Source organism: Ursus arctos, unplaced genomic scaffold (genome assembly GCF_023065955.2).
Source record: "Ursus arctos isolate Adak ecotype North America unplaced genomic scaffold, UrsArc2.0 scaffold_34, whole genome shotgun sequence".
NCBI classification, from domain to species: domain Eukaryota; kingdom Metazoa; phylum Chordata; class Mammalia; order Carnivora; family Ursidae; genus Ursus; species Ursus arctos.
In genome coordinates, this window is record NW_026623030.1 from 24,572,604 (window position 1) to 24,599,705 (window position 27,102).

General features: G+C 42.4%; 1 protein-coding gene and 1 non-coding gene across 4 annotated transcripts in view; both read right to left on the reverse strand.

Moving 5' to 3' along the window:
• Positions 1 to 226: 226 nt before the first annotated feature.
• ZCCHC8 (zinc finger CCHC-type containing 8) overlaps positions 227 to 27,102 on the reverse strand; it is a 28,761-nt gene continuing 1,885 nt past the window's right edge. The window contains exons 3-14 of one of the 3 annotated variants that reach the window (XM_057305939.1): positions 23,395 to 23,469; positions 21,722 to 21,827; positions 20,384 to 20,461; positions 16,889 to 16,992; positions 16,707 to 16,772; positions 16,057 to 16,117; positions 15,445 to 15,587; positions 15,030 to 15,172; positions 11,900 to 12,021; positions 10,344 to 10,430; positions 9,960 to 10,077; positions 227 to 4,957 (exon numbers count right to left, since the gene is read on the reverse strand). In XM_057305939.1, coding sequence (XP_057161922.1) covers positions 4,176 to 4,957; positions 9,960 to 10,077; positions 10,344 to 10,430; positions 11,900 to 12,021; positions 15,030 to 15,172; positions 15,445 to 15,587; positions 16,057 to 16,117; positions 16,707 to 16,772; positions 16,889 to 16,992; positions 20,384 to 20,461; positions 21,722 to 21,827; positions 23,395 to 23,469 — 1,885 coding nt within the window. In that variant the 3' untranslated portion in view covers positions 227 to 4,175. Of the gene's footprint in view, positions 4,958 to 9,959; positions 10,078 to 10,343; positions 10,431 to 11,899; positions 12,022 to 15,029; positions 15,173 to 15,444; positions 15,588 to 16,056; positions 16,118 to 16,706; positions 16,773 to 16,888; positions 16,993 to 20,383; positions 20,462 to 21,721; positions 21,828 to 23,394; positions 23,470 to 27,102 lie in introns of those variants that run through there. The other 2 variants (XM_057305940.1, XM_026514804.4) reach the window with 2 other exon arrangements.
• Positions 22,825 to 22,951, reverse strand: LOC113267126 (small nucleolar RNA SNORA9). The gene has a single exon (XR_003320603.1). It is a non-coding gene; the product is annotated as a small nucleolar RNA SNORA9 (small nucleolar RNA).

Below are 27,102 nucleotides of genomic sequence, written 5' to 3' on the forward strand. Positions count from 1 at the left end.
AAATACGGTATGCTACCATGTAGCCATTAACAATGATAACTGGAGGGGCACCTGGCAGGCTCAGTCCATGCAGTATGGGACTCTTGATCTTGGGGTTAAGTTTGAGCCCCACATTGGGCATAGGGATTACTTAAAACAAAAATAAAACCTTAACCATCTGAGCCACCCAGGCGCCCCAAAACAAAATCTCAAAAAACACAATAACTAGATTTCAAATACTTGTAAGTACAGTATAATCTCACTTTTATTGAAACACACTAATACATATAAAACATTTTTAAAAATTCTTAGTTACATGTATTTGCTCAGGAAAAAGGTGTATACCAAACCACAAACAATGATTTTTCTCTGAAAGTTGTGATTATAAAGGGCTTTATACTATTCCGTTTTGTTTGAATTTATAAACAAATATGCATTACATTTATAATCAACAAAAAATCAAGACTTTCCATTTGGGGAAAGAAAAACAAAAGTTTGGGGTTTAGAAAATTGGTAAAAAAATAAATTTCTATACTGTATGAAGAAAAATGGTGTGGGTTTCCTTTACAGATTTCCCTTTAAATCGATGGCTTTGTTACTCCTTCTGCTTATAATTCAAAAAGGAAAGATTTCAAAGAAAAATCAAGTCTCTCACTTTATTCTTTAAATAATTACGAAGGGGTATAGGTGCAAATGGAAATTCACTAGAAGTCAAGTCTAACGCATGGACGGTTAACATCAGCTAGCAGAAGGGCATGGGTGTGAATTTTACAGAGGGCTGGTTTTCTAAATTATAAAATCCACAAATTCAAAATCCAAATATGAATGACAAACACATGCTCTTCAACTAATAAATAGGGAGGGAGGTCTTTCCACTTAATTTTACAGTCTCTCTCCATTCCCCCCCCCCAATGCAGTTACTTGTTTAGAAGCTTAAATAAATAAATATGTATATATATAAATAATTCCCTTTTAGACAGCTGTCACCACTCCAACATTTCGTAAACATTCTACCTAGATTGCTGGTAATTTACAAAGCATGCCTGTTCAGAAACTTCCGATTTATTAATACAGACGTGGCTCTGTAATTAACAATTTATAAACACATCAACAAAATAATTTTACCCTGACCATTCTAAATTGAATTCAGACCATTAGATCAATGAATACATTAGGTTGAAGTAAAAAGGACTTTCCTAACTGCTGAAAAAAACCAAACACAGGTTGTGTGGACACATCGGGTTCTTGGGAACTGAGTTATGCCTTACAAACCACTTGGGTATTCAAAATCGTACAACACCCTTGTCGACTTTGCACGCTAACGACAATCTACAAAGTCTGACACAGAAGGGCAAAATGGTTCCGGCAGAGAACCTGAAGAACAGAACCAACTAGGAGAAACTGTTGTTGGAAGAAAAGCAGGCTAGTTTTGACCACTTAAGGAAACGCAAGCTTTGGAAAGAAGAAATCGGTTATTTGATTTTAGTAAGGGCAGAGCCTTGTTTCCACTTATCTGCCCAAGGAGATGACAGCCGGTCTTGTTTTAGCAACCCGTATTTCAATCCACATTCCTTCCAACCCAAGGCAAAGATTAGAAACTGGTCCCCAGCCCAGCTCCAAGTCCAGCCTGAAGTACAAGTGTTTGCTTATGACCTCACCTACCCACACCCGGAGACCTGTCACCGCGCAGACAAGTCCACACAACGTGTTGTTCCGCCCAGCGCTCCCCATGGTGCTCAAATACAGCAGGTACGACGGATTTTTAAAGTGGGGCACCTTCCTAAGGCAAGTACTTTGCATTTGGGGGAGGCTTCCTTCTGTGAAATGTCTCTTCTCTCCAGTTCACTCTCAGTTCTGCTTTAGGATTCATCTCCCTAAAATACCACTTAGATGAGGTCACTTGTCACCGAAAGATCTGTAAGCAGATCCTTTTCCCTAATAAAATTCAAAGGCCATAGCAAAGCAATCAAGAGTTCTCAGTGTTGATGAATCAAGGGCCCTTTTCAAAGTCCTTTTTTCTACCACCCTACATTTCTTGAATGTTCCTGCTCGTGTTATTCATGGCATTTCCTGTACATTCAATGGTCGCTTCATCTGTGGAAATCCTTCTACCTCCCCTCTCAGGCTTAGCTCAGTGTTTCCCTCTTTCCGTAAGTCTTTAAGTACCTTTCAAATAAACACTTGAACCCACAGCCTTGTGAATTTGAAGCCAGTCCTCCCTAGGTGCTTCTCCCATTACCCGAGATGGTCCAAGTACCTTGTTCTTTCTATTCGGCCACTCCGTGGATCTCGTGGCCAGGAGGACGCCATCGTCTTCTGCTAGCGTGTAAGCTCCTAGAAGCAGATTCTATCATTTCCTCCTTGTAAGGCCCCAAAGCACATAGAACTACATAACTGTGTCCTTAATAAGTAACTGAGCAAGTAAAAAAGAGAAGCCAATTTTGGAGAAGCCACTGCTTTTATAGAGCTTTTGACAAGGAGGCACCACAGTGGCTAAGAGTGTGGGTGTGGGGGTCAGAGCGCTCTGGAGTTAGGGTCACTAGGTGATTTACCAGCTGCGGGTCTTAGGTACTTCCTCTAAAACAGGAAATTAACCATACCTGCCTACTATGGGGATTGTGAACATGGGGGGAATGCCACAAACACACCTTAATATGAGACCTGTGGCTCGTGCTAAGGAGAAAACTGCTAGGTGTCTCTCCCTGGTGCTCCCAAGCAGTCCTCAGAGCGGCCCTTCATCACCTGTATGACTCAGGGAATAGTCAAGGCCTCAGTGGAAGACTGGCCTGTCAACAACCACTTCCTGCACGCTGACAAGTCCCTGGAACCTCTCAATGCCACCAGTTTCCTCAGGTTACAGACATAATGGAGTGATATTAGATGTACCTGACAAAAATATTAAGACAGTGTATATGAAAACACTATGTAAACTAGGATCACTTTTTTTTTTATACTTCTACTCAAAAACCCAGAAGTATTTAACATTTTATTCAATTTCTAGCATGTTCTGTGAGGGCCTTGAAAATAAACTGTCCCTTTCCTAGGATTTTCTTTCCCTTTCCTGTTTATAGAAGAGTAGATGTGGTTATTCGAGTCCTCAAACTGAAAACGGAATCTGGAATGGTCTGCAATGGTTGTAGTTTGCTCCCTCTGCTGGCCTGAGAGCAGGATCACACTACCTGAGACTAAGTTCAAGTTGTTTATTTTCAGGGACGCGACTGTAAAGACAAAAAGCACAGTCCAGCACTATCTTATGTATCTGACGATTAAAAGCAATTTGTTTATGTCTACCTTTTACTTCTAAGTATTAATTATCTTAGGGTTCAAATCTAGAAAGTTATTTTTATACAAAGGCTAGCTGCCCTCCGGTTTTTTTGTTTTGTTTTGTTTTCAAAATAATTACTTTAAAAGATTCTGCTGTCTCTATAGTTAAGGCTGAAAGAACATTAAAAATACTCAAACTTGCATTTTCCTAGATTTTCTTTGCTACCCCTAATTTTTGCAACCACATAATTTATGTCCAAACTTACAAGGCTGTATACACTAATTTAACTGAATCACTTTTTTGTATTCAGTCTTAAGATTATGTATATGAAAGCTAATTTATTAAACCTTTGTACATAAAGATGAACATACCTGTATAGCAAACTTATAGGAGGAATGAAGTTACAAAAAAGTAAAAGTGTTATTAAAATTGATGTGTGTAAATCACTTACAAAAATACCCCAAATGGGGTAAAGCTGCTCATCCCTGATTTTTCTCATTTGGTTGTCAGAGTTGAAATATGAATTTAAAATGGTTAGAATTTTTTTCTTTAAAAAATGATATATTAAACTTATATACAGGATAATTAGCAAAATGTAGAAAGGGAAATCAATGTACAAAAGACAGATAAAAACCATCACTCTTGACAGACACAATCCAAAAGTAGTAGAAACCTTAGCAAACTGTCTCTAAACCAGCTCATACTTGCATCACCCCCCCAAGTTTTTATCAATAAGAATAAAATATAGTAAACCAGCAAGCCCAGTCTTTCTGTTCTTAAAACAGGCCTACCTTTGGGCCACAAGTAAGCTTTGGATAGATTTTTAAACATGGGAGGGACAAACCGGAAAACAATTTTATCTCCACTTGGTACTAATTAACAACACAAAGTTACAGGTAATTAAATAGCTCTTCGTGCTAAAGTCAAGCAGTTACTCAGAGGCCTTTTTGTTTTTCTGCTGGTTTCGGGGTGAGTTCTTTAGCAAGTTTCTTATCCTGAGGTACATTCCAGTAGATTCTGCCATATTCTCAAATTCAAATGGCGTTATTCCAGTTGCAAACTTGCTCATGTCAGGTACAGGACTGTGAGTTTTAGTGGCTGCTGAAGGACTGGTGTCCACGTGAAGGAGCTTCTGACTGCCTCCATTACTGATGTCGCAGTTCGACACAACACTGCCATTGTCCAGACGAGCATCTTTAGAGTCTAGCTGAGCAGACTCTTCCTCTTCCTTCTGACAAGGCAACGGAGGCTCAGAATCTGGGCTCAGAGAATGTTCAACTTCCGATTTCTTTGTACAAGGGTCTGCTACCTCGGGCTCATCAGGCGTCTGCTTTTCAGAGGTTCTCCCCTCTGGAACAGGGAGGTCTGGCTCATTTGGACAAGGCGAAGAGGCAACGGAATTCCCAGTTAAAGGTGTGTCCACAGGAATATCAGAATCACTGTTCACGCTCTCCGCCTGCTCGAGGGCCGCCCATATCCGCCTTTGCTGTTCTTCAAGTTCTTCCAGAGTCAGCGAGTCCTCATCCATAGCCGCGGACGCTGTTCGGGTCTGCGGGGAGTCACTGGGAGTCAGCGGCGGGGTGCCCTTGGGGAGCGGAGGGGTGAAGATGGGTGGAGGAGTCCCCCGTGGCAGGGGGGGAGGAGTGCCAGGGGGCAATGGGGGCTGAAACTGAAAAGCTTCGCTGCTTGGAGAGCTGTGCGGGATCTCCGCATCTGAAAGAAAAGTCAGGACACTTGAAGCTGTCGCAGCATCTGGTTTTACCAACATTTCTAATTTGAACTCAGGTGTATCCAGAGATTTCGGTGGCCAAAGAAGCTGGCTGGGGAACACCCTGGAGGCTCAGGTACCACAACCATCACCACCTGAGAAGAACACCTGCAGGGAGAGCTCGGGCTCTTCCCGACAGCGAACTTTCCCGAAACCCCTTGGAAATCCATCTGCATGCTGTGTGCACCGTTTCAGAGTGAGGAAACATGAACAAGGGCATGGAGGCGGAGAGTAATTTCCAGGTGGTGGGCGGGCATGGCAGACAGGGGTCCCCGGAAAGTGGAGGGGGACAGTGGCAGGAAACGCAGGCTGGACAGGCTGCTGCCGAAGGAGACGAAGCTGAGCAGACGGGGTGGGTTACACGCTGGCCTATTTCCCAGTTCTGCACCTCTAGTCTAGACCACCCGCCTGAACTATGGGTTCGTGTGGCTCACCGGTCACTGGTCCTCATCACCTGTATGTCCCAGACACAACAGATCCGACCTGTCCGAAACAAAGGATCTTTCCCTCAAACCCGGGTTCTGCTCCTACCTGCTATTCTCACTACTGGTACCATCGGTGGTGGCTGGCTGACGTCTCCCAAACTGAGCCTGTCCATCCCCTGAGAGTCCTTCCTCTGCCTCTGCTCCCCCACCCCTGGTCCCTGGCTCTCTGGGGTCTACTCTCTCCTACGGACTGCCAGCCGTGACACTGTATCAGGAATACTGGAGTCACCCACGCCTTTGGATTCAGCTTCCTTACATCCATCCTCCAAACTATCCACCTTTGTAAAGCACAAAGCTGGTCCCATTAACCTTCCCATCTCATTAGAAATCTTCCAGTGCTCCCATCACCTACGGGACAAAGGCGGATCCTCCGTGCCTTGTAACAAGGCCCTCTATGACCAAGAATTTACCTACTTCCACCATGTCATTTCTCACTGGCGGGTTGAAGCCCCAGCTGCCACTCTTCCACTGGACCAGGGTGCTGGGATGTCTCATGCTTCTGCACTGGCATGTCCCATGGACTCAAATACCCTAACCCTGCTCAATGCCCATGGTAAATCCTTGAATTTATTCCTCAAGATGCAGCTCAAAGGCTGTCCTGATCAGGGTCTATGACCTCATCCAGCACAGCGGCTCGGCGTTTCCTCTGGGACACCGTTACAGCCCGTAACCAGCCACGTAACCAGCTCTGTGGCGCTGTAGGTCTCACCACGGGCTCCGCATTCATATTAAAATGACGCCCGTGCCCCTGCACTCCCCAGGCGACACACACTGCACACTATGGGCAGCAGTTGTGTCTCATCAATCTTCCTGTCCTCAGGGTCTAGTAGAGGGTCCAAAACAGCACAAGTTTTAAAAATTTGGCAAATTCAACCGAATAATAAGATCTCGACAGCTATGCAAAACCAGTCTGAACTTTCTCGTACGGACAGTAAGATTTGTGAGGTAACATACTGTCACTTAGATTTTAAGAAATCAACTCAGAAGAGTGAAGAGCTAAGAGCTGAAAGGAAGGATGCAACAGCAGTGAGAGGGGCAGGGAGAGCCATCGGGACACAGAGGCCTGAACAAAGACGCCCCTACTGAGGTACCGCTGGGATCTGGGCACCCGGCTAGAAGCAGGGCCAGGATGAAGGGTGGATCTGAGTGCAGATGAGCGGCATCTCAGCCTGGGAATCCCAAGGACACCACAGGTGCTCTTCTCTACAATGAACACCACGTAGGAGGAGGGGACGGGAGGCAGGGAGGACAGAACACCCGTCAGTGATTTCTTTAACAACCAACGCCGGTCATGTTTAAGAACAAACCATTCCAAAGTGTAACCCGAGCGTCATTTGCACAGAACACGTGGTATGTATTCTTGACAGGAGAATGTCAACGCCCACCGGGAGAGGACGCGGAGGCAGCTCTGGTTCACAGTTCCAAACCGAAACGCTGAACCCACGGGTTTGTGACATGGGATCCACTTCACTTAGAACATAATCATTTGCTAATGAAGTTTTCCACAGGAAAATAATTAGACCAACTCAACAGTTCTTCTTGGGAGGGAGCTGTCCCCGGAGGTCACATGCTCTGCTCCTCCTTCCGGAGCTCTGCCCCTGCAGGGCCGGAAGCAGCTGGGTGGGGGCAGCGCCGGTACTGGGGGTGGGAAGGCCTGCCTTGCTTTAGGACCACACACCCGGGTGTTAACAAGCCAGCCTGCTTCAGTGTTCAGGGAGCAGGCCACCGTGGCTCTGGGACTGAGCAGTACTAAAATCTGGCCCTGATTATCTGGGATAGTATTACTTGTTGACTGATCACCTAAGTTGTTCAGAACCTAGGTGGGAAAGCCGGCTACTACTGGCAACTCGAAGACCTGACATCTGGTGGGTTGAGAGGAAACACTGAAGGGCTGACTGGGGATGGAGATGCATGGAGACACATGGTGGTCCAGACATGTGGCTTTCGGCCTTGAGCTTGAGTGTGTGGTCAGTGTTCTTATCCTGGTATTCTGTAGAGGTTCATACTGGCTCATCTTTGAAGCCTGTGGTTTGGGCAAGGAAGCTCTTGCCACGTGGTCCTCTGTCCTCAGGAGGTGAGGGCATCTTATAGCGGCTTCACTTACGAGTGTGGTTCTTCTAAAGAGGCAGAGGCTTATAAACAAAACCAGGTGCCACTGCCCAGGGCTGAGACCAGAGGGCCTTTAGCAAGTAGCCTGGGACCTTGAATACCCCTAGCAAACGTGCGCAAGCAGGCAGAAGCATCAGCAGACGCCAGCAGAGGCTCCGCTGATGAAAGGATTCAAGACCACAGGGCGAGAGTGACCTGGCGAGCTAAGGCACGGCTGGCAAAGGTGAGGGTATCAGGGCACTGCTGCGGCTTAGCACGGGGCACAACCACTCCTCAGGAAACGTGCCCGAGCCGGACCTGACAGTACAGTGTGGCAATGCTGCCTTTCAGGCACCAGGGGTAATCTTTGTTCTGAATGGTCCTGCTTGCCTTACAGACACCCAGTGAGGCTCTGATGGAACTGTTCACCCCAGGGTTATTAAGCAAGTGCACGGTCTTCCGCCCCCAATTCCACTCTGGACTGAGAGCCACGGAGGAAAGGTGGAGGGACTAAACTTGGATTCTCAGGTCTCTGGCCTTGGGATGAAGCGTCTGACTTCATCACAGGGGTTCAGGTTGGCTCTAGATTGGTTAATGACACATATGAGGGGGAGGGAGAGAAACCCCTAGGAGGCAGGTTTCTCAGGCCTCAGCAATTCCCTAACAGGACATAAACGAAGCTCCCAGCATAGGGCTGAAAACACCCGCACATGAGAGTGTGGGCCTGGTACCAGCGGTGTTCCACCACCAATTCTCACACCGAGATGCAGAAACGACGTCTCAAAAGTTCAAAACAGAGGCACCCAGGTGGCTCAGTTGGTTAAGCGTCCCCGACTCTTGATTTCAGCTCAGGTCATGACCTCAGGGTTATGGCATCCAGCCCGGCACTGGGCTCTGTGCTCAGCACGGAGTCGGCTTGAGATTTTCTCTCCTCTCTCTGCCCCTCCCCCAAAAAAGATTCAAAACACCAAGCACAGGTGGCTCCTGCCCACAGATATTTTAAGTGCTTAAGACCAAAATTCACTTCCTATGGGAGTTTTCTTCCAACGGAATTTAAGTGCACGGGTGGCAGAGTCAGACAACCACACCCACAGAAGTCCTTGAGAGAAAGAAACCACGAATTTTGCCCTTGCTCAGAACCCCTGGCCATGGGCTCTGATAACACAGAGAGGTGCTGGCCTCCAGGAAGCTAATCTTGTCTGGGACAACTGCTTTTGAGTTCTGGAGAATTGCTTGTTTTCAAAAGTTCATAAATGTGGCAAAGGCTGTCATAATTCTGTTAGGAACTCGCTGACCCTGTGAAAAGTGAGACTGGATACTGAAATCAGGCCGTAGCTACTAAAAGCCCAGCTGGGAATGCTATTTTGGCATCAAGAACTCTGGTGGCTGAGACTAAGCAGAGCAAAAATTTTGGCTAAATGGTTGGGGAGAGGGGCTGGGATTCTGGACTTTAATTACCTTGGACTTGAAGGGAATCTAATCTGTGACCTTGAAATTCTCCCTGGGAATTTAAAAGTAAGAAGGGATTCATAATCACACTGGGGACTGCTAGCATCTTATCATCAGGGTATCTAAATGCACTTCATCTCCATGTCGCCATTTAATCTCACTTTAGAACATCTGACATGTGAAAAGAACCAAAACAAGTGGGCCTAATTTGGGATGGGAAGTAGCACAAGGAGTGAGTTTTCAGTCTTGGCTTCAGAGTAGCTTTGCGATTTATCAAATTAACAAAGTTCTGATTCATTCCAGAGCTTTCTGAGGGCAAAATCTAGGCTACTCACCAACAGTTCCAAGGGGAAGCCCCAAGGACTGGTGGTTGGCACTGGGCGTGAAGGACTCAACAAGGCAGGCGTGTGTCTATCCTGATCCACTACGGACCTGCTGAGGACTGTCACAGTCCTGGCTGGCCACAGCTTCCATGGTTACGCCCAGACGACTACGGAGTAAAAAAAGCCAGAGGACGACCAGAGGGCAAGGCCTCTGCTCCACTGTGGGTTTCCAAAAGGACAAATTTCCTCAGGGTCTCTCTTCCCTGAAAGGAGGGGCAACTTGCCAAGTTGGGGTAAGAAGAATGGGAAGAATACCTGGGAAAGTTTGGTTCTGTCCTTCTTCCTCTTGGGATGGAGCTGCTAAAGCAGACCACCTTCCACCGCCTGACTCAGGAACTCAGTAAGCTGGCCCACTTGGCCCTCACACCAAGCTGTCCCCCACCTGACCCTGTATCAGTTCTAGAGGTGATGCTCTCATCTCCAAGGACAAAATCAAAGCATTATTTTTGCGATCATAAGGCACCCTCTTCCTAATGGAACTCAGAAGCATGCCCATTCGCCCTACCTTCTCAGTGAAATCAACACCATGGAACGAAACCTACCTGAGTCGAGCTCCATGTCTGCAGGCGAGGCTGCTGAGCCGCCTTCCTTCCTCTGCTTCTTCGGGCTACCAGGGCTGGACTGGGACGATGACCTCTTGCTGCCAGACCTCACACTTGGCTAACGGAGGAGCCAAGCCAAGCATAAGTTAATGGGGTGGACAAAGAACTGGATTCCACACCCTCCCTCCAACACCACGCAGAAAACCAGTCTGGAGCTAAGTGTAGGTAAAGGATGAATGCAGCTAACCTTTTCCTTGTGACTCATCAGAAAACACAGAGCGCTTTATATACAAAACAAAAGAGCACTAGGACGCTAATGAGTCACAAAATCCCACAAACACAGGCCACAAATTCTTATCAAGCACACCCTAACAAGCTCTTTACCGTTTGGAAGGTGGAAGAAAGGTAGTTGGCAAAAACGTCCTTCTGCTGACAAGCCTGCATTGGTATGGACCCGAACATCCTCCATTCCTTACGAAGAGAAAAGAAGGAAAAAACAAGCCTGGATTTGGAAAACATCCTACTTGTGAGATTTTTGCAAAGTGGAGGTCTCAAATTACATTTCTGCTTCACATGTGATTTTTCCTTTTTGGGGGAATTAATAAAAATGATGGTGCATTGAAGGGAAAAAAAAAAAAAAACCAACCAACTCTGCCTGCAAAATGATCCAAACTGAATACCAAAAGCCTACTTGACAAAATCACTTGGCCCAAAAAGGTTCCACCTACTCCAAGCAGAAGTTCTAGGCACTGGCAGCGTGGACTCTGTCAGGCTTCCCTCCCCTCATGCCCTGGCACTGGCCACAGCACCTTCGCTCCTAACACGCTCACTCACGCTGAGCTGCCATCTTCTGTTCTTTCCCTTTCCAAACCCAGCACTCATCTTTATGGTTCAACATCACTTCTCTCTCATCTCAAGAGCACATGCAACAGTGGTTCTCGAGAAAAATCACTTTCGGCTCTTGTCAAACCTACAGATTCCAGGGTCAAGTCCATTAAATCTAAGGGTGGGATTCAACAATGTGCATTTCTACCAAGCGCCCCCAGTGGACTCTGATGTAGGCTGGTACTGGGACCATTTCCAGAAGCACGGATAGTTCGTGCTGTGCAGCTTAGCCCTGAATGAATTACACACTTATCTTCACATCTATTCGCTATAGTTCAGACCTTTGGCTTCTTCTCTGCTGCCCAGGTCCTAAGAACACCTAGAAGGCATTTTTTTATTGAAATACCACCACCACCACTACCACAACAGGCCACTGTCGAGTCTTGAAACATAAAATGAAAGTTGGAAGAGATTAAATGTAGAGAACCATTCCCATATAGAATGAGAAATTTTACTTTGAAGAGAAAAAATGGGGGAAAGGAACTATAGCACAGAAAAAGGAGTCATAGTAACTTAGATTAAAGGCTTTACTTGCCAAGTAATTCTCAGAACCATCCCATGTTTTAAAAACATTATCTTTTAACTTTAGAACAGTTTAAGATTTATAGAATCTAACTATTGTTTTTAGCTCCTTTTCATAAGGCAAAAAATCAGAAAAAAAGTGTGTGTGGGTTTTTTTAATGAACACAAGATTTCACTTAAGATTCTCATCAACATAGGGGCACCTGGGTGGCCCAGTCAGTTAAGCGTCTGCCTTTGGCTCAGGTCATGATCGCAGGGAGCCCAACATGGGGCTCCATCCCAGGACCCCAGGATCATGACCCGAGCTCAAGGCAGACACTTAACGGACTGAGCCACCCAGGCGCCCCAAATAAATAAAATCTTAAAAAACAAACAAAAAAAAGATTCTAGTCAACCTAAAAGTTACAAAGTTAAACACAAAAGTAACACATTTACTTCTTTACGTAACAGTAACTGCCACGTAAGCTAATGTTTGGAACAATCATTGTTACAATGTCCCATCCCAGAAAAATAAACAAAAACAATATACTTACATCTGGAATTCCTCTGGGAGTAGATATATTAAAACCTGGATAGTTTACCAATTTTGAGAGATCGTAGGTGACGCTTTTATTCTGTTGGGCTTCTCCAGCTTCCGCTTCCCCATCAGCACCGTCTGCGAGAGACCATCAGAGCGTCTGTATTGCCGGATGTCAACATAATCCCTCTCCAGACCAAAAGCGGACTGCCAAGTGCTTATATTCACGGCAACAGAATCATTCTGAGAATGGCTTCAATTACAATTTTTCTGAATCATGAGATTAGAACTTTTTTTTTTAATTATTTTATTTATTTGACAGAGAGCGAGCCAGCGAGAGACGGAACAGAAGCAGGGGGAGTGGGAGAGGAAGCAGCAGACTCCCAGTGGAGCAGGGAGCCCAATGTGGGGCTCAATCCCAGCACCCTGGGATCACGTCCTTTGCCGAAGGCAGACACTTAACGACTGAGCCACCCAGGCGCCCCTAGATTAGAACTTTTAAACAATGAGGATACTTTAATAAAAATTAATGTTTAGAATCTTGGAAACCTGGGTTTGTCTGTGGGCTGCTTGAAAGTCTAGTCTGCACTGATCTGATGACTTGCCTGATGCTCTACTCCAATGCCTTTATTTTATTTAATAAACAAACAATTCTTACTATGTACCAGACACTGTTTTAAATGGTTTACAAGTATTAAGTCCGTTCATCTGTGTAACGACTTTAAGAGGTACACACTATTAAAACCACTTTACAGATGACAGAAGGGTATTTGGGAACCACTTTATTACTTTGAAAACTACTAAATAAATCATGCATTTATTTTGTCAGTCCGATGATATCTACATACATAAGGTAATCAAACAATTTGCGAGAAGCTTCTACTAAGGTAAGTATTCTAGCTAATAAGCTAAGAAGTAATGAAAGAACAAGGATATAACCATTTTGCAACATATCATTAACAGGTATAGCTAGGCAATGGTCATCAGTGACTGGTTCCATCACAGTAAACAGAGGGACAGAGGAACACACTAAAGCAACACACCATGGGGATGCAGCAGCAAAAACTCGAAAACTTGAAAGGACAAAATACAGTTTTGTTAAAAACAAGGAAGGGAATCTATATATTAAGAGATTTAAGAGACTCTCAAATCACCCACAACCTTTTGTCCAAAGAATCTCTAATCAAACTAAAAAAGAGGGAAAGACAAGACAACAGAAATGCGAGCACCACCTACAGAAAGTGGCATGAGTGATACCTGAACGTCAGCATGACTTGGGGAGATATTAAAAGGGCTGTCCTATAAATAGCTCTTCAGCACTAATTGAGAAGGGGTGGCTTGGTGAAGTCTTAAAAATATTTTTAATTACCAGGAGACTGGGTGGCTCAGTCGGTTAAGCACCTGCCTTAGTCCCAGGTCATGATCCTGGGGTCCTGGGACAGAGCCCCACATTGGGCTCCCTGCTCAGTGGGGAGTCTGCTTCTCCCTCTGTGCCCCCCCACCCCGCTCATGTTCTCTCTCATGTGCAAAAATAAATAAAAAAAAATTTAAAAATATATATTTTTTAATTACTTAAGTAACACACAGAAACATTCTCATTTTTGAAAGATTCAGAGCATCAGAGAGAAACTACCATCTCTAGTCCAATCTTCTTTCCTTCTCAAGGGGAACCACTGCTGAGTTTGCTGTATTGGTTAAAACTTTTAAAAAAAAGTTTTTTTAAAAAAAAGTATTCTTACCATCTACCACATTGCAGGCACTGTGCTACGTGCTAGGGGATATACTGGTGAATAAAACAGGTATGGTTTTAGCAATTGTAAACCTTACACCATCTAGCTGGGAAAATAGAGAGAAATAGAACCAAGAAATATATATATATATATAAATTGTGATAGGGTATGAAGGAAACAAAGAGGGCTCAGTGATAAAGACTGGCAGGCCAATGAGGAAGAGATATATTTACATAAGGCGGTCACAGGTGCCTGGGTGGCTCAGTGGGTTAAGCATCCAAGTCTTGGATTTGGCTCAGGTACTGATCTCATGGCTCCCGAGACCTAGCCCCGCGTCAGGCTCCCTGCTCAGTGGGAGTCAGCTTGGACATTCTCTCCCTCTCCCCGTTCCCTACTCACGTGCACGCTCTCTCTCTCTCTCAAATAAATAAATCTTAAATAGATAAATAGGCAGATAAGGTGGTTAGGAAAGGCTTCTCTGAGTCTGAATCCTAAAATCTAAACAGTTCTCAGTTAACATCTTTTAAAAAAACATTTTACATAAATGTCCTCAGAAAAAACATGGAGCACTGTTTCATGCATGTGGGATTCTTTTTCTTTCCTTTTCTTTTCTTTCAAGGGAGGATGAATGGCGTCCGGGTAAGTTAGGCAGAAACTCAGTATTGCACCGGGATTTTGCCGTGTCAGCTCACACAGATTCACTCCACTCTTTAATAACTGCAGGGATTCCACAGCCCAGATCCACCATCATTTATTTGGCCATTTTTCTTTAGGGCCTTAATGTTTTTAATTTTTCACAGTCATATTCAATGCTACAAAAATACGTATACATACTTTCCTCGTGCACACGTGTGAATATTTTTCTAGAGCAGATACCTAAGAGAGGGGTTCTAGACCACAAGAGGGTTTATGTAACTATATTTCCAGGTCTCCTGGCACTGGTGAATAGATTTGTTACCATTTCTTTCTTTTCTTTTTTTTTAAGATTTTTATTTATTTGAGAGAGACAGAGCACAGAGGGAGAATGGGAGGGAGAAGCAGACTCCCCACTGAGGGGCTTGATCCCAAGACCCCGAGATCACAACCTGAGCCAAAGGCAGACGCTTCACCAACTGAGCCACCCAGGCGCGCTTCTGTTACCATTTCTAAGGAAGGCAAGAGCTTATGAGGACCAGCTGGAGGTCTGGTGCTCTGGCCTACGTAGTCACTGAGCAGGTCCAGATAACATCTGATAATTCTCAATGAAGTTTTAGTTCCTTCCTTGTAAAACAAAGTAAACAACATCACGCTAGTTTTCAGTTAACTTAGCACACACCGAACAAGCCGGACATTCCTATCAGATATTACTGTAATTCTCTAACTAAGGGGAAAAAAAGGTAACATTTACGCTGACTTATCTAACTTAACATACTATACCTTTTCCATCATAGAGTGCAAGCCCTGAGTTCTCCAGTTCAGCCTCTTTGAGCCACCCGGGTGGGTATCCAAGCTGGCGCATTCGATATATGAAAGGCGGAAGGCTCTTGTCCGTCACACCCAGTGCGTCCTGAAGTTCCTCGCTAACGAAAAACAAAAGAGGGAAAAAAAAATACAGTATTCTTGTTTGGATGAAAACACATACAGTCCCCAATGTTTTAAAACAATTGTGTGTCTTATGTTATACACAGTGACATGGTGAGATTCCAGGGAATGTTCCTGAACGAACTGATGCATATTCTCTAGAACGGTGCTGGAGCACATCTACACACCGACGTTTACCCTCAAGACGCAGAGAAGGTTCCAAGTACTGCTGACACAGAAACGACATTCTACGGAAAAATCAGAGAAGTACCTTATGACTCCTGGCTTGAATCTTCCAAATCTTTCTTCCACCTCTTCGGCATGGTATCGCTGCTGAAAATTCTGGCTGTTTGCCTCACCACAGGCATCCATATACTCTTTTCTCTTCTCACTTATTCGAGCAGCATTCCGCGGCTAGATCACAATGCATTTGAGAAAAATAGACACAAGTTCAGAAATTATTTCAGGACTAAATAAACATAAACACTCTGCTTTAGGTAAAGCAAACAGATTATTCCAGTTTTAATATATAATGAACAAGTATTAAAGAGTGGATATTTTAGAAAAATAAGCAAAAAGCAGCAGCACTTTAATTTCTTATTATTTTGGTATTATCTTAACATAAAATCAAGTTTTTAGAATAAACTCTAAAAAGCAACTCTCATGTTTCATTCATCTCAGTCACACAGCACTGTAATAATTCTTTTTTAAATCTAAGGTCTTAAAATTTAAGTACAAATCTGAAAAGGTTTCAAATTCAAGGACCAAAAGAAAGTTAACACAGCAAGTTTCTTTATCTCACACAACGCCATAAATGTGTGGAAAACATTAGAAAGTTCTAGTTCAAAGGTTTTGTTTTTTTTTTTATATGAGAAAAATTTACCATTGGGCAATCTTTCATTTGATGTTCTTCAGAACCACAATTGAAACAGTGAGGCTTTGGCCTATTTGGTCAAAAAACAAAGATGTGCATAACGTAAATGAAGATATAAAAGCAAATCAGTACAATTCTTTATGACAGCAAAGTGTATCAGAGAGACAAGGAAGCACGCAGATCACAGATTACTAATATCTGCAGTCATGAGTACACTTTCACCTCCTGTACTTAGCGATTGAAACAAACAGTACTTTTAACCAACTCTTTTAACCAAGGACCCTTATGTTCCTGACTGATCTGTCACCTCTGGGTTTTGTCAGCGGTTAATAATAGAAGAACCGAGGCAAACAGATTCTATTTCCTTTAGGTAACTTGGGAGGGGGCAGGTTATAATAAGACAGCAATCAAACTCTTAGCAACAACGACAGCTTTCCACCCACCCGAGCATATTAGGCGTGAACCAATGAATTCCAATAAACAGATGACTGATTTAAACATATTAAATGTCTACATATTAAAATTCTAGCTTAATCTGTAATTTATTTATAGTAAGCCAGCGGTGAAGAATAGTAATTTTTCAAGCTAAAAGAGTTTATGGTTTTGGTTTAAAAAAGTCTTAAAAAGAAGAAGAAAACAAAACAACTCCCCACACAAACCTTTTTGCCTTTACTTGTATTTCTTGCCCTTCTAGAGAAACAATGTGGCTGAAGACTTGCTGGTACCTTTAGTGAATTTTATTAAGGAATAGTTATCATAGTCTGCAAAATTTGGTAAATATTTTTAAAGGTGAACTTAATGGCAAGATGCATAAAAGATCTTCATTCACTATGTAGGATACTTGGGTATTTCCCATCCTTCGGTAAGCTGAGGGTTTTCATTTAGTAGCGGTTGCCCCAATTTATCAAGGCAAAAATTAGTAAAATACAGGACACTTCCTACAACCTGCAGAAAACAAGTCAAAAAATATTGCTATTTAAGCAGAAAAAAAAAGACATTAAATTATGTAAGACTATGATTAATTGTTTTAACAATTTAATTTTGGAGGAAATTCTTAGAAGACATAATCAACTCCCTAGTTAAAGGAGCCAGATTTTGAGGTGTAAGCAAGAGCTGCTTCTTTAAACGCCCCTGTGTCTCCCAGATCGGAGTTCCCCTCTCAGGACATCGTTACCATCAGCTGCATTCTCCTCAGACTTTAAAAATAAAAACTTTGACTCTCACGTTTCCCTCCAATTCCCCATCTCTTTGCTTCCCTTGGCAGCAAGACAATTCAGAAAAGTCGTCTGAGTTTACTATTTCCACCCTCCTCCCATTCCCTTTTCTTTTCTTTTCCCTCTGATTCTGGGGGAAATTTTCACACAGAGAAGTTGAAAAAATGGTACAGTGAACACCCAGCTACTTCCTGTCCACCTAGATCCAACAACTGTTGCTATCTTCCACGCGGGTGTGCGCACGCACACACACACACACGCACATGCTCATACACACTTATTTTTCACTTCGCTGTTGGAAGAAAGTAAGCCATCGCCATCAACTTAGTCTAAGCCGTTATTTTATCTCGCCTGAGATAAACACAGTAACTCCTACCCGGTTTCCAGCTTCCACACATAACCAGCTACAGACTATTTTCATGACCCTTCACCCCTGAACACTTCAGAATGGGTCTTCTGAGGATAAGAACATTCTTCTACAAGCTACAATACCACTGTCACACCTAAGAAAATTAATAAATCCTTAATATCATCTATATCCAATCTATACTGTTTTCCCAACTGCCCCCAAAATGCCTTTTTCCCCCCTAAGCCAGGATTTAAGGTTCATCTGTTGCATTTGCATGTTAAGTAATTTTATAGTCTCTTTTAATCTGGAATAGTCCCCCACTCTTTTTTCCTTTCCTTAGATGGCCCTGCCATTCCCTCTTGAACATCTCCAGGAAGGCTTCTGTTTCTTTCATGGCACTAAGCTCCCCAATGAATGAGCCCCCCACAGCTCCGTCTTTGTCTCAAACTATGAGCAACAACTGACAGAGGCGATTCCTCCCCTCCTTCCTCAGAGAAACACTTCTTTTGGCTTCTAGGACACCATGCTCTACCCTGCTGACCAGTCCTCCTCCTCTCTCCATCTTCTGTGAGACTCGGTCCCAGTCCTCCTCTCTACCTGCACTCTCGAGGTGATTTATCCAGACCCACGATATGAAGGATGATGATATGCTGACAACGCCCACATACCCAGTTCTGCCTCCTAAATTCCAATCTTGTATATTCAAGTGCCAACTGACAGCTCTCCTGGACACTAACAGGAATCTCAAATTCACCTACTTAAAACTGAACTGGATTCCCATTCCCCTCCAAACCCGCTCCTCCCGCCAGTTTTTCCCATCACAGAGAAGGCAAGGACATTCTTCCAGCTGCTCACGCCAAATACCTGAGTCATTCGGACTACTCTCTCACTTTCGTGTTCTACACATCCGACTCATCAACACACTTGATCAGTTCTATTTTCAAGGTATATCCAGGTTCGAACCACTTCTCCCCTCCACCACTGGCTCTCTAGACTAACCTGCGATCTTCCCTGAGATCCTACAGTAAGTTTCTCACTGGCTTCCAGCTTCCACATGCAAACCAGCTACAGAGTCTCCTCCACAGAGAAGCCAGTTCTTTTAAAAATTCAAGTCGTATCATGTCACATTTCTACTTAAAAGCCTCCAATGACATCTCATCTCACTCAGTAAAACCCAAAGCCTTTACCATGGCTTATAAGGCAACATAAAGATCTAGAGCTTATGTTCCAGGGTCAGAAGGCCTGGATTCAAACCCTGGCTTTGTTCCTGACTAGCTAAGGGACGAATGGCAAGTTACTTAACTTTCCAAGTCTGTTTCTGCCCACCTGAAAGGAGAATAATAATAGTACCTTCATGAGCAGTAACTGTAAAGAGCTTACAACAGCACTTGATACATAGTGAACAACTCTAAGTGTCTGCTCCTGCCCCAGGGCTTTCCACTCACTTTTTCTACCGCCTGGAGTACTCTTCACTCAAACTGCAATGCCGCTCGCTCCCTCAATTGATCCAGGGCTCGGCTAGGAGAGGCTGTCACCATCTACTCACCATACAAGCCAAATGCCCCATGGCTACCCTCTAACTCCTTATGCTGATTTATTTTCTTTAGAGCTCTGCCTCCCCCCACTAGAATGTAATTCAACTAGAGCAGAGACTTTGACCTTCTTTTTCATTGCTGTATCTCTGGAATCCAAAAGGGTACCTGGCACAAGGGAGCATTTGGTAAATATTTATTACTCTTTATTAAAGGACTAAATGAATAATACATAAAATTCCTACTTTCCAGGCAGGTACCACTCTAAACCCCAGAACCTCAGAGTTAGATGGGACATGAAAAATTATATAGTTCAAATTCTTTTTTTAAAGAACCTCGACAGCATTTCAGTCTTTGACTTTTTACAGTGACATGGAATTTTCTTTTTTTTTCCCATGAGACCTACCACTTCATTTTCACATCTCAGATAGAAATCTGCACTAAAAGTTGACTTGCAATGTGCCTGTTTGTACTCTATCCAGTCACTGGTCCTGGTTCTGCCACCTGGCATTACAGAGTGATTTAAAATGACACCTTTTGCAACTAACAGCCTTTATTACATTTGCAGAGATGTGATACCCTCTGTCAATCTCTTCAGCAATGCTGGGGCTCTTCATCACCCCAGCAGCCCCACGTCTTCAAGACTGTGGTCTATCAATGGGGCACAATACTCCCTAAACATGAAAACTAGTCTGCCTTGAACGGAATCCAGGATTACATCATGTTCTTAAAAAAAAAACTCTAAGTCGCAAAATCACACCACTCCACTGCACTGACACAGTGAGATTCCACATAGGTACAGAAAGGCCTAAATGTAGGCTCATCCCTGTTATGCTGCTTCTATTTTTCACCCACCATTGGAGCTTGTCAACATTTTTCATCTCCTATCTGCCATCTGGTACATTAGTTACTTATCCATCCCCTCGGCTGCAGCCGTCTGTAAGTGCAACATGCACGCGTGCCACGTCGTCATCCACGTTAAGGGCAGTGAAAGGAGGTTTGTCAGGACAAAAATAAAGTCCTCCGAAGTATGTCCATTGTGTATGCAGTAGTTATTAAAAAGCAAACTATACGAATTAGAGGCTGAAGTCTACCCTATTGTTTATAACGAATTTCATGAAAGGATGGGGATCATTTGAGGCCACCTGGCTATACCACCTTATCATCTCAATGCCACCCCAATGACACAGGATAGGAAACACGTTATCTGCAGAATTCGAAACTAAAATGTCCACACTTACACTAAAAGCTTCCTTGTTGTTTTTAATGGCACAGGATTCTTCTACTTTGTGGTCCTCTTCCAGCACAACACTGGATGGCTAACGCAAAGAAAAACAAGGGTTACAGAAAGTCACCAGTGTTTAACAACCTCGCATTTCAAGTATTAGAAATTTACATACACCCCTTTATTTTCTAATACACGCCACTAAGGTATATCAAGTTTTTGATTCATTGTTGTCATCATCAGGGTAAATTTGGAAGCTAGAAATGTTTACGAAATAAATTTCACAAGCAGGAAAATTTAAAAATTTTATAAAAGATACAGAAGAGAGCACCTTCTGAAGCCTTAGTATACACTATGCTTCCGTGTTAGCGAATACTAATTCATGCATTAAATTTAATGAATTAAATAGTTAAACTCTCAATGCTTAAACTGGCAAAGCAGACTTTATCTTGAAGTCAGATAACTAGAAAGATTAAAAAATATGTGATTCTACATTACTAGTTAATATGGATAATATAACTCTCAATAGACCTCACACTATAAAATTTTGAAGTGCTCCCTGAATCAAAATTAGGTAATATTAAAGTATGGTTTTTATTGTTAAATGTGTTTTGTTTCTTGAATCTTTAAAAATTGCTTATGATGCATGAAAACTAAACATGATGAAAATTTAATTAATCAGAACACACTGTTCTCCAACCTAAGGATAAACAGCTAACAATCCTTATTTGAAGGACTCTACTTACCTTAATTTGAAATTTAAAAAACAGGCCTGAAATCACAATTCTGATTTTTTAAAATATAAATTCATGCTCTAATAGTCACATAGTGAAATTTCTCAGATTTCTTTGGGCATACTATTGATTTTTTCCCAACAAGGAGAAGGGGAAAAAAAGGATGGCACGCAAGCCTGTTGGTTTTAGAGAAAAAGAATTCATCTTTTATAAACTCCAGAAACACAATTTTTTTTTTTCTGGCTTAAAATTAATTTTCTGCCCCAAACCATGTGTCCACATGAGGAAATGGGGGAAAAAAGGACTAATTCTGAGTGAAGCCAGGTCTGAAAACAACTCCCCTCAGAGAAGGAGCCACGAAGCACAAGGACCCCTTGAGGCTGCACTGATCAGACCAGTGAAGGATGCCCAGCTGAAGGATGGGAGGTGAACAGACAATCTTAACAATCTTGGGTTTTTTTGTTTTAAGTTGTAGTTGACATACAATGTTACATTAGTTTCAAGTGTAGGACACAGTGGTTCCACTTAATCACTTTCATTTTGATACCAAGAGGCTTCCTGTGGCCTAATAATTGGCAATGAAGAGCATAACCTATTAAAGTCTCCTACGTTTGAAATACCTGGGGCAAAAGATTAAAGGAAGTCTTTTCCACATCATTTTTCTGCTGTTCCTCAAATCTTTTTACTAAATTTGATACAAATTCCTCTATTTCTTGATGATATTGCCTGCATGAGAGGAGGACACAACAGTTAGAACCCAGAGTAAACACTGAATAAACTGAAATCTTACGCATTATTAGAAGACGTCAGGAGTAAATTCTGTTCTCTTGTTTCTCAGAGGTTTATCAAATCACTGACTATAATACTCAGGAACCTATTTCTTAGGAAAAAATATACATTGTTGCCGAGTTAACAAAATGATTACGAAAATCTAACTCAGTGTTTGGCATGTAACAGTGGCAAACATTTGTGCTGAGAATAGACGGATTTTATTTATAAATTTTACATATTTAAATTCTGAATACATAATCCACGTAAAACATGGTTCAAAATCCAAAAGTGTGAACGGGTTACGTAATGAAAAGCTTCCTTCCTGGCTGTGCAACACAAACACAACCCAGCCATTCTTCCTTATCTTCCTCCCAGAGACTCCCTACGCACATCTATGGAAACTCCTATATAAATGTTAAACTGGAACAAAATAAAACCAAAATGTGACAGAAACCTAAAATGAAGTAGCCCAACTACGGAGGTCTACTTTCTCCAGCTTTCCAGGTCAAGAACCGCATTCATCGTATTTTCGTTAACACTCAGTTCAGGCGGTGCCGAAGGAGACCAGGTTAGGCTGCAGGGGCGCAGCCAACTCGCTCTTCACCAGACTTGATCTTCCAGGTCTCTTTAGCTCTGACATCCTAAGACTTCTGCAGGCAAAATGGCAGATATACGGTGCAGAAATGCGGCTGCCACGAGCTAGAGTAGACGCTGATTCAAATCCGATAGTGACAACAATGCTAGTGCCCAGCTGTGCCCAGCACCTTGCTACTGCCACACGCACCATCCGGCGTCCCCAGGCCTCAGAGCCTCGGGTTCCACCTGGGCTGAGAGAAAGTAGGTAATGGGCCTGCCACGCAGCTAACACTCTATATATGGGTCCTGTTACCTTCTTTACCTTGCGTAGCACCTGAGATAACAATAGATTCAGTGAGCCAAGAGAGGGGCAGCCAACTGCCTGAAATGTCTATGACCATGCTCCGAGGCAGGGACAGGGCAAAGCCTCAAACCATTTCAGGACATTCTAGCAAGGAATGCACTGAGTCGCCCTAGACCCAAGCATGCTGGAAGGCTTGCAAAGGTCTAATTCTCACACACACACAAAATCATGTGGGTAAGCTTTGAAGACAGCAAGCAGGGTAAACTCAGTTACCTGATTTTGGGGGAGAACCGACTAACATTACCTACTGTTGCGGTGGCGGCTGTTATGTTTATGAGAGGCTATTACAGGTGCTCATTTAGCTACCTAAGAAGTAGTTATTCTTAGTATCCTGTTTTCCAGTGAGGAAACTGATATGCAGATAGGTTTGTGACCTGCCCAGATTCACATACGTAGAAAGTATGGGCCCAGATTCAAATTCAGGTTTATAGACGCTAATGTCCTTGATCTTAATCATGATTCTCTAAATTTTAAGTAAAAGAATAAAGATGGAATAAGGACAAATGAAAACCGCATACTTATAGAAGACATTGTTTCATAAACACATTAACTCATTTACGTAGAAAAGGGAAAATTACTTACTTTGAAATAACATTGTTCATAAATAGAATCTGTAATAAAGGTCCATCTAACTTAGTATTGTTCACCAATATTCCACTAAAACAGAAGTTAAAACATATTCTTAGAATATATTGAAGTAAAACTCATAAATGTTTGTATAAACACATAACTCTTGTAATTACTAAGTACCAAAGATCATAGAATAGTTTACAAATAAGATTAAGAACCAACAAGAACTCGTTTTCTCAAAAAAAAATCTAAGTTTTCATGAAATTTTACCTACTTTAATGGTTTTACAGAGGTATCCCTTACCTATTTCTAAAAATATTTCAAAAAACTTAAAACTATAGTTAATCTTTCAGTTTTCAACCAAAAAAATTCCTTATCTAATGGCTAGTTTCTTTACCGACTGGGGGAAGGGAGGGTCTGGATAAACCAGCAGGTTACAACAATATATTTCTAAAAGAATCAGAGTAAATTTAGATTAGGAATATATAGGAAAATGAAACACTTTAAATGGACAGCCTCTTAGAGGCCACTGCACATTCCACTATTTCAAATCCCAGATACTAAAGCAGAGATATAAAAAGTATATTGTTGGGGCGCCTGGGTGGTTCAGTTGGTTAAATGTCTGTCTTCGGCTCAGGTCATGATCCCAGGGTCCTGGGACTGAGCCACACATTGGGCTCCCTGCTCTGCGGGGAGCCTGCTTCTCCCTCTGCCTGCTGCTCCCCTTGCTTGTGTGCTCTGTCAAATGAATAAATAAAATCTTTAAAAAAAAAAAAAGTATATTGTTCCTGGATTTGATTTTCAAATACTGCCAAAAAAGAAAAAAAAAAAAGTATAGGACGCCTGGGTGGCACAGTGGTTCGGCGTCTGCCTCCGGCTCGGGTCGTGATCCCGGGTTCTTGGGATTGAGCCCCGCATCGGGCTCCTTGCTCAGTAGGGAGCCTGCTTCTCCTTTGGACTGCCGCTCCCTCTGCTTGTTCTCTGACAAATAAATAAATAAAATCTTTAAAAACGAAAAAAAAAAAAAAGTAGAATGTGGCCCCCCAAACTGTACAATATCCTGGTGGGAACCTGGACCAGCTGAGTCTTAGATTCCTCCCCTCCCCATCTGCCTCCTATTCCTTTCCCTGCACAGGAGGTGAAATCAGGCAGTCTGTATTTGGAATTGCTCGCATCAAGAAACAAAAGTAAAATACGGAGACCTTCAGAAATTTGTTTGAATTTGCACAAACTTCTCTTTTTAAAAAGACATGATGTTCTGGGGCACCTGGGTGGCTCAGTCAGTTAAGCATCCAAGGCTTGATTTCAGGTCACTATTTCAGGGCAATGGGATCGGCCCCTTGTCGGGCTCCATGCTGAGCGCAGAGTCGGCCTGAGATTCTCTCCCTCCTTCTCCCTCTGCTCCTCCCCTCAAACTCACTCTCAAGTGCATGCTCTCTCTCTCCCTCAAATGAATAAATAAAATCTTTAAAAAAAACCCACATGATTTCGGGGGGGGCGGGCTGGGTGGGATAGTTGGTTAAGCGACCAACTCTTGGTTTTGGCTCAGGTCATGATCTCAGGGTTCTGGGAATCAAGCCTAGCGAAGGGCTAGGCACTGAGTCACTCAGTGTGGAATCTGCTTAGGACTTTCTTTGCCCCTCCCTCCTGCGCGCATGCGCGCGCGCTCTCTCACTCACTCGCTAAAATAAATAAATCTTAAAAAAAAAATACATGATGTTTTTAAAAACCACATGCAATTGTATGGTCCTTAACTAGAGTCCAATTTGAGCAATCACCTATAAAGACATTCAGTTGGGGAAATCTGAATCTGGACTGAGCTGCTGGGAATGTTTTTAAGAAAATCATGCCAGTTATTGTGATAGTAGTCTTGTGATTACGCACGACAAAGTCTTGTTTTTAAAAAAGTTACATGCTGAGGGGCACCTGGGTGGCTCATTCGTTAAGCGTCTGCCTTTGGCTCAGGGCGTGATCCCAGGCATTCCGGGATCAAGCCCCCATCAGGCTCCTCCGCTGGAAGCCTGCTTCTTCCTCTCCCACTCCCCCTGCTGTGTTCCCTCTCTCGCTGGCTGTCTCTATCTCTGTCAAATAAATAAATAAAATCTTTAAAAAAAAAAAAGTTACATGCTGAGGGGTGCCTGGGTCAGGCGTTAAGTGTCTGCCTTCGGTTCAGGTCATGATCCCAGTGTCCTGGGATCAAGTCCCACATCAGGCTCCCTGCTCTGCTGGGAGCCTGCTTCTTCCTCTCCCACTCCCCCTGCTTGTGTCCCCTCTCTCACTGGCTGGCTGTCAAATGAATAAATTAAAAAAAAAATTTTTTTTTTAAGTTACATGCTGAAATATTTAGGGTAAAATGTGCATATGGGATGAAAAGGAAATATGGCAAAATATTAACTGTTAAATTTAACTGATGAAAATGTGTATTAATTGTACTATTCATTTTCCATAGATTTGAAATTTTTCATAATATAAAATTAAAAATGCTTATTGGACAAAAAGGAAAGAACTTCTGATCATGACAGTTCCAAAAGTAAGGATTAAACCAAGAGGCTGGGCGTACAAATTTTACCTATATAATTTTATTTCTTTTTGTTTCTAAATCTTCTGTACAATGCTTTATCAGTCTGACAACATGAAGAGCACTAATTCTAAAAAGAAAAATTTTATTTATTCCTTTTTTAGGATACTAATGCCTACTCATGTACTGGTAAAGCCTATGACGCTATCATTCAAACTCGAGTAATTATAACCCCTCTGTAATGGAGTATTTGTTTAAATTATCAACTCTATTAGGAAGTGTGCTTATCTAGTATCTTTAAATATCAAAAAATTATGATTTTTGAGGAATCCCAGTTATATTCAATACATTTAATATCTAACCACAAATGAGTTTAGATCCACAAAGTGTGCTCACATAGAGGAAGAAAGGTAGGGCATGAAAAGGTTTCCAAAATACACCTAAATTCTGAAATTTTAAACCTTTAGTCACCGGTGTAGCTGGTTACTTCAGCTGGTACCAGAGACAAAAAAGTGCATGTGACACTGGATCACGGCCCCCCAAAATCTGCAAGCTTGATAATACCATTCCACATAATAAGTTTATACTTCGACAAATATTTCAGATTTAGTGGTCTGTTAAATAAATTTGTATTAAAAGATTAAAAGTCAGATGTCTGAATGCAAATCTACTCACTGTACTTTCTTTAAAAGCACACTAATTTCTCTTTCCCTAAAATGAAATTTCGAATCATTTCTATTTAGGAACACATTTTAACTGTGTAAATAAATCTACACCAAGAGTAATAACTATAATCTTAATTCTAACTTCCCAGAAATGTTTGTGGAGTAAGAACAGCTAGGTTGGCAACTTGCCTGTTCTGAACATTAAGTCAAAATTTTCTGGATATGTTTCACAAATATTTTTACCCAGTTAGTTTAAAAGTTATTCAGATATACAACATCATGATTCAACATTTGTATATGTTGTGAAATGATCACCACAATAAATCTAGTTAACATCCCCAGCAAAATAATAAATTAAAAGTTTAATGATAGTTATGAGAATTCAAATTTTACCACCAGAAATTAAAAATAAAGGATCATTACTGATTTCTTCAGATAACGTTGAACAAATAAAAACAATACAAAAGTCCTACTCTTTTTACAAAGAAATTATAGCTAAATATAAAATATTAATAAAGGACAACAATGGTGTAATTG